The following is a 7,230-nucleotide window of genomic DNA, read 5'->3' on the forward strand; positions in this document are numbered from 1 at the left end:
GATGATTATATGTATAAAGTAAGGCGATTTAGTGTGTTTAGTTGGATATAAAGATAGAGATAGATCCTTGCTGTACGTACGGCAGGGATGCAGAAGCAAAGGACAAACGGGGGTATGGAGAAGGGGGTGAATAAAGTGTACTCTGTATAAATACATGCCTCAAAACATCTGCTTCTCAACTCCCCTTTCATTTTTGATGTGGGACAGGCAGAGAAGGAGAGCGGGAGAGAAAACACAAGGAGCCAGCTACCCAGAACATCAAAGCCCCTGCCCTCAACGCACAGGCCCTCATTAGTTCAGCTAGCAGAACCAACGAGACTTGTGATTGTGTTTGCTGGGGTGCGCGCTGGCAGACACTTCAGAGGAAAGGCTCCTTTAAGTCATAACTCCCCACCCCACCTCTCCTGCCACCACCCGAGCCCGCTGTAACCCTCTCAAAACTCCCCGCGCACACAAGCTCGGCAGGCTCCCCCACCATCCACTCCACCCCGTAATCTGGTCTGCAGCTGCAAACATCTGCTCCGCTCTTTATTCCTCTGCCTTCACCACCGAATTGATAAACACATCTATTACCGGACCACTGACAGACACGCAATAGAGAGGAAGAGGGAGACAAATGTTGGATTCACCTATGGCTGCGGGCCTGGTCGTGGGTGTGTCATTTAATAAAAATGGACCTCACAATCTCCTGTTAAAAAAAAAAAAACACACAATTCCTTCCTAGTTCCTATGTGTGCTGTCACCTGTAAAAACCACAAAAATGTAAAGCATCACCTTGTGAAACACATAATATCTTTTTATCCTGCTAGAATATTAATACAGTCTATGTTTTGTTGCCTCCTGTCACCTCATTATCAGTGACACACAGAGGGGCTGCTGCCAGGAAGTATCACTTGGCATCCTATTACAGTCAGCCATTTACTTATTCATTGAGATGATTCCTGTTTTAATTATTCAAGCATGTTTTCCTGCAGACGCCCTGTTACATTTCATATTGGTTTAGCGGTTGGGCCCTTGTAACGGCACAAAAATAACATTTAAATACATGCAATGTCAGACTGTCAATAATAGAGAGTATATTATGTGGGGATTATGATTTAAAAGCTGTAGACTGCATTTGAACATCAAAAAAGCAGGTTAAGTGTCAAAGCAGGTTGATGCTGATGGTGAAGGCAATTATTTTTCATGTTTTATAGAGAGACAATTAAATTACAGTCGCCCTGCAGCGGTGCTCCTAGCTTCTAACAAGTCATCCGGGATGACAAACGTGAGAGGTGTTCTTGCCAGTCCAACTATCGCGAGAACACGCAATGGTCACAGCCGCAGTTCATCGCGAGACTCTCATCCAGTCCTTTGCCTGTATCCAGCTGGTAGCCTGCCTGCCTGCCGTGTGACGGGTAAGTGTGAATGAGATGCAAATGGTGAAAATGCCCAAAGATGTATACGAGTATTGAAGGTGACTGCGGCGTAGCTGTCGCTGTTTTAGCGCCTCGTAAAAACGCTTCTAGTTTAAATGAACGGCCGTGAATCGACGACATCAGGCCGACTAGTGCGCTTGTCGTGACTGTACGAGGGGATTACAGCACACAAATTGACCCGGAGAATTTTATTTTTTCTTCCTTTGAATACCGAAGACATCAGCTAATATTGTCACCAGCTAGCTACGCTCGTATAATTATATTTCTGAGCTATAAATACGTAATTTGGGCTCATTCAAATTCATCGCCTGTGTGGACTGCAGCAGCAGCAGCCGTCTTCCTCTCGCATTATGACAGATGTACATGGATGTTCCGCCACTGCAGCTGAAACAGGCTATGCTAGCAGCTATCGCCTGTATGTGCATTTGATATAAATGAATGGACACGTAGCTAGCCAGTGAGTTAACAGTCACTGAGATGGCCAGTCATTATATAAATAAATAAATAAGGTACTCAGAGAAAAGATGGATGCTCCATCTGCCGCACAATAGGCTGTGGATGTTTTTTTTTCTTGCTAATTTTGGAATATCCTTGTTAATATCAAATGCACCTCAGGTGGATATATGTTAGCACAAGTTGACTGCAGTGTTGGCCTGGTAAAGAGCCCATACCATTAAGGGCCACAGAGGAGTAAAACCCAAAGCCTCTCACATCAGTGCTGTTATAGGCTGAGTGCACAAGACATTCTCACAAGCTAAGGTTATATGTCATAAAATGTAATATGAATTGATTGTTACACTGGTATTTATTCAATTGCCAGCAAACAGCATTAAGAGGTGGTTACTCTGCACCACATGAAAGCCGATCCACATAACAAGAGATCCAGTATGGCGGCTGGTTTCCCCAGTGAGCTGTCAAAGTGTAAAGCAACAGCCGTTAAGTCAGATCAGCTGCCTGCCGAGGTGTGAAGTATGCCTTTACTGGCTTTTCCTCTGAGGTGGCTTCATGCCGTAATGAGGTGGTAATGTTGAGAGTTGCTTTTGAAAAGCTACTGTGTCTTTGTGACTGTGTGTGATTTTTTTTTCTGTATGTGTGGTTCTGACTTCTTTTTTTTTTTTTTTTAATGTGGTTCACAGTTTATCTTGGCTGCTTTTGTCACTGTGTGTGGAAAGTGGTCTTTTCAGCTCTCTGGTGTCACAGTTCTGTTGCAGTTGAGGTGAGAGCCGCCAGTCATCATGGGGAACATCTTCGGGAACCTGTTGAAGAGCCTGATAGGCAAGAAGGAGATGCGGATCCTCATGGTGGGGCTGGATGCCGCTGGGAAAACCACCATCCTCTACAAGCTGAAGCTGGGAGAGATCGTCACCACCATCCCCACAATCGGTGCGTGAGGAAAGAATTCATTACTGATAGCGTCAGATGAAATGTCTGTCTCTGAGTTTGTCCAGCTTATGTAACTCATTTTAATGTGCTTTTTAATTCAGGTTTCAACGTGGAGACGGTAGAGTACAAGAACATCAGCTTCACCGTGTGGGATGTGGGTGGCCAGGACAAGATCCGTCCCCTGTGGAGGCACTACTTCCAGAACACCCAGGGTGAGCCACACCAGCAACCTTTTAGATGATGCAGTGGTCGGCCATGTTGGAGTTAACAAGGCAGATCCTGCAGCACACACTCACCCCCCACACCTGAGGGCATGTCTGACTAATGCTTTAGATGAGGTCATTTGCATACAGCCTCCAACTGTTTCAAGTTATTATCATCTTAGTCATGTTGAAAGCCTCGACAGTGAAAAGACTTGATTGAGTAACATGTTTTTTAACAAAATGATGTCAGCATATTGTTAGAAGGTGGGACCAAATTGATTCTGGCATAGAAAAGCTGATAGGTTTGTTTTATAATCCTTAAAAAGACACTGCCATGAGCTCTAATCTCTCCGTGCAGGGTTGATCTTTGTGGTGGACAGCAACGACCGCGAGCGGGTTAACGAAGCTCGGGAAGAACTGATGAGGATGCTGGCTGAGGACGAACTGCGGGATGCCGTTCTTCTCGTCTTTGCCAACAAACAGGTACAGGCTTCCTTGCCTCCTTCCTTCTGTTCCCTACTTTCTGCTCCTCCATCTTGCACCTGTTTGCTCTCTGACTGAAGCCCTCTGATTCTCTTTCCTTACCACCTCATTGTGTTTAGGACCTGCCTAATGCCATGAACGCTGCAGAGATCACAGACAAGCTGGGCCTGCACTCCCTACGCCACCGCAACTGGTACATCCAGGCCACCTGTGCCACCAGCGGTGACGGCCTCTACGAGGGCCTGGACTGGCTGGCCAATCAGCTGAAGAACAAAAAGTGAAGGGTTCAGTCAGTGGAGTGGGGAAGAGCCTGGGTGCCAGCTCCAGGTAGTGGTTATAGTGGATCCATTGTGTTTACATGGAGAGGCAGTGCTGAAAAGCTCCCAGGGGGTGACTCTCAATGGCTTTCTCCCCCCAGATACTTTTGTTTTGTTTCTTTACTTAGATTCATTTGATTTGTTTGGATCTGCAGTGAGCGTTTTTAATCATTTAGAAACCACTGGTGTCGAAGTTGACCTAAATGACTTACATTCTATAAGCTGAACACATAAATATTGGGATGTAATAGTATAATGTTACTGTGAAGGCATATGTATTTCCCCTTCTTTGCAGTCTATGACCTTTGACATCCATCACCTTTTAATTTGTTCCAAAAATGTGATGAATCTAGAATCATGATGGCAGAACCGTCCCTCAGATACTTGATGTAAATTATAAAGAATGTCATAATAGTATAGTGGGAGTACTATTATCTCAGAATACTGTCACATTGTCTGCAAACATTATACTCATACAGGCTCAGATATATGTAAAGTTGTCATTTCCTGTCCATTCAGATGTTTCCCATCACCAAATTATGCACTTCAGACCTTAAGTTAGTTCTGATTTTATTTATATGCAATTTTTGTTTATTTATTTATTTTCTCAAACACAAAATGTGCTGACATACTTTATAGTCTTAAACAATTTATATTTTTGTCAACATTTATTTATTTATTCATATGTTTATTTATTGATTTTATTTCCTAAGTGCATCGTATTTGTTCTCTCCCTTTATTGCAATGTGCATTTACTGCTAAGGCAGCTGGTGAAAAAAAAGAAGCCTCCATATCAGTGTATATTACCGCTTCCCAATCTGCATGGAGATATCCCAGTAACTGGCTCGTGGGCTTGTTAAGAGCTGTGAACTACCGCAGGCCGCTGCTGTAAATAAAGATTTGTTCTTAGTCGACTCGCCTGGCTCAGTGAGGGTTAAAACAATTTGTGTGGCGTCAGCGAGGTGTGATAGCTGAACTGATACAGATGACAGTACAAGTCACACTGTGCCAGCTCTGTGACTTAGAAATAAAAAAAATTAAAAAATGCTGCTATCGGCCTGTGAGTGATTGGCGGCGTGATGCAGCAGAGCATGTGATTGGCAATATTAGAGAGCTTACATGGTTTCGAATGTTTATTTTTTAAGTCAGTTTGTGCAAGCAGCGACACTATATCTGTCAAACGAATTCGCATTGCTTGTCATCCTGATTTATCCATCCCTAATTGGCGTGACATTACATGTGTTCCTTGTGTTGACCGTATCTCTGTGTACCATGTTGCACAAAATAACTCTAGACGCATTATTGTTGTACAAAATGTAACGTCCGTTTCTTTTTCTTGTATTTTTGGATGGAGTATTTATTTACTTTGGATCAAAAGGCAAGTATTGATTTTAGTGTTGTTTTTTTCTTAATTTGCTAATTAGATCAGACAGTTGTCTTTTTTGAGTGTTCACAAATCACATAATTTGAAAATAATAGGAGAGAGGATGATAGTAATACTGCATCATAAGGCATGTTAATACTGTACAAGACCTGTAATAAAAGTGAATTATAATAGCCTGTTTCCTCAGACTATATTTGTTAGTCTACATTTCTGCTGCTGGTTGGATCAATGCTGTACTGATAAATGTTATGGATTTAGTGTAAAGTTTACCGAACAACCTTCTAATATGCAAAAGCATGCTTTTCTATGTCAGCGCAACTGTATATATGTTTATGTAACAAGAAAAGTATATCATGGTATTCGCGGTCAAATTGAAAGTGTTGTTGATACACATGTAGATATTGGGTTCAGTGTGTTGGCAGATGTGTATACCTGACAGCAGCTTGTGTGTGTGACGTGCCCTCTATTACGTTCAGTTTGGTGTGAAAATTGTTTTTGTGGCCTTATATTGCCAGTGGTTAATTTCTCTTTGATAACAGGTTTGTATGTAGGAATGTCCAACATTCAAGTATCTCACCTACGATCTGTTAGCACTGATGCACTCGCAGTACTCTTGTGGCTAAAACATCCCTCTTTCAATAGGCTATTGGCAGACTTTTAACTTGAAAAATGAAGTAAAGCAAAGACTACACAACATTCCAGCTGATAAATGAACAAACTGAAAATGAATTTATTCACTTTAGTGGAATATTATCGAGCAGAGGCAGTAAGAAAACAACACAAACTGGTGCAAAAGTGTTGAATGGTTTGATGATTCCTGGCACTACATTGATCAGTCAATAAAAAGACCAAAACACAAATTTACTTTGCCTTGCTCTTTTTTTTCCTTGTCATAATTTACTTTTCCACACTTAGGTTATGATTTGCCTTCTCAGTAGAAACCATAAAGGTAAAGTTCTTGTGCTTATTTAGCTGTTTGCTTAGATCTGAGCATTTTGTCCAATCACAATATGAAAGCTCCATACGTTTCAAAAACACACAACTTTGAATATGATTTTCCCATAAAAAAGTTAAATCAACCAGTTAAAAATTCTTCAATTTGTATCCACCTCTTGTCTCCCATTGAATAATCTAACATCTATGAATATGCAAATATTGCCTATGTCAGGAATAGGACACAAAATATTTACACTAGAGGTTTCACTCTACATCAAGTCTACATATACTGAACCATGACTGACTTTCAAACTAGTTGTGATGTCACAAAATCATGTTTGTACCTATGCCCCTTAAACTCAGATTTAAAAGATTAATGTGAAAACAGCCTTTTAGCAATAAGCCAACCAATAAGCAATACACTTTCTTTAGTGTAGGGGGGTATTAATTTTAACTCAGCAAACTGTTCATCACATGAGTTGCCAGCCAAGACTAAGCTAGATTAATTAACAGCACATATTACAGGCTTGATTGTCCAAAATGTAGTGGTGGATATGGGCAGGGAAAGAGCAGGTCAAATAGGTGGGAACGACATGGATGTATGTCGCCTTTCTCTTTTGGCCTTTCCTAACTGCTGTCCTCAAAAGAAGTTTGGCACAATCAGGTAGTTTCCCTGTGGAATAGCTGCACTTCACAGAGAGTCATTTTATCAGAGCCAATCAGAGGTCCATGTAGGGGAGAGTGCCGCTGTGTCTCCAGGGGTGTGACAGCAGTATGTGGGTCAGAGCTGCTCCCGGGGCCACCAGCCCCCAGGGCCCCCTGCAGGACGGCTACAATAGTAGCCCCAGGGCGGATGCCATAGCTGGGATTCCCACCCGTAACCGGGACGCCTTCGCCCAGGGCACAGACACACTGGCAGCAGCCCCACAATCAATTCATCAATCTCTGAAGGGAGTGGCAACCGCAAAAGGCCACAGCAGTCACCCCCACAGCTCGCCTTGGAAGGGACAGGGCCACCAGGGCTGACACTGAGGCTAACACCATGGCGGTGTTGTGAAAGTGCCAAACTCTGCTGAAACCATGGAATCGTCAGGCCTTCATGGAAG

At 42.7% G+C, this 7,230-nt stretch overlaps 1 protein-coding gene across 1 annotated transcript; it reads left to right on the top strand.

Moving 5' to 3' along the window:
* The first annotated feature begins 1,288 nt into the window (after nucleotides 1–1,288).
* Nucleotides 1,289–6,052, top strand: arf3a (ADP-ribosylation factor 3a). Its single transcript, XM_018666167.2, has 5 exons — nucleotides 1,289–1,397; nucleotides 2,619–2,801; nucleotides 2,903–3,013; nucleotides 3,363–3,487; nucleotides 3,607–6,052. The coding sequence occupies exons 2-5, from the start codon at nucleotides 2,654–2,656 to the stop codon at nucleotides 3,766–3,768; spliced, it is 546 nt and encodes a 181-aa protein (XP_018521683.1). The 5' UTR covers nucleotides 1,289–1,397; nucleotides 2,619–2,653; the 3' UTR covers nucleotides 3,769–6,052.
* The last annotated feature ends 1,178 nt before the right edge of the window (nucleotides 6,053–7,230 follow it).

Source organism: Lates calcarifer, linkage group LG6, assembly GCF_001640805.2.
Source record: "Lates calcarifer isolate ASB-BC8 linkage group LG6, TLL_Latcal_v3, whole genome shotgun sequence".
Lineage (NCBI taxonomy): Eukaryota > Metazoa > Chordata > Actinopteri > Centropomidae > Lates > Lates calcarifer.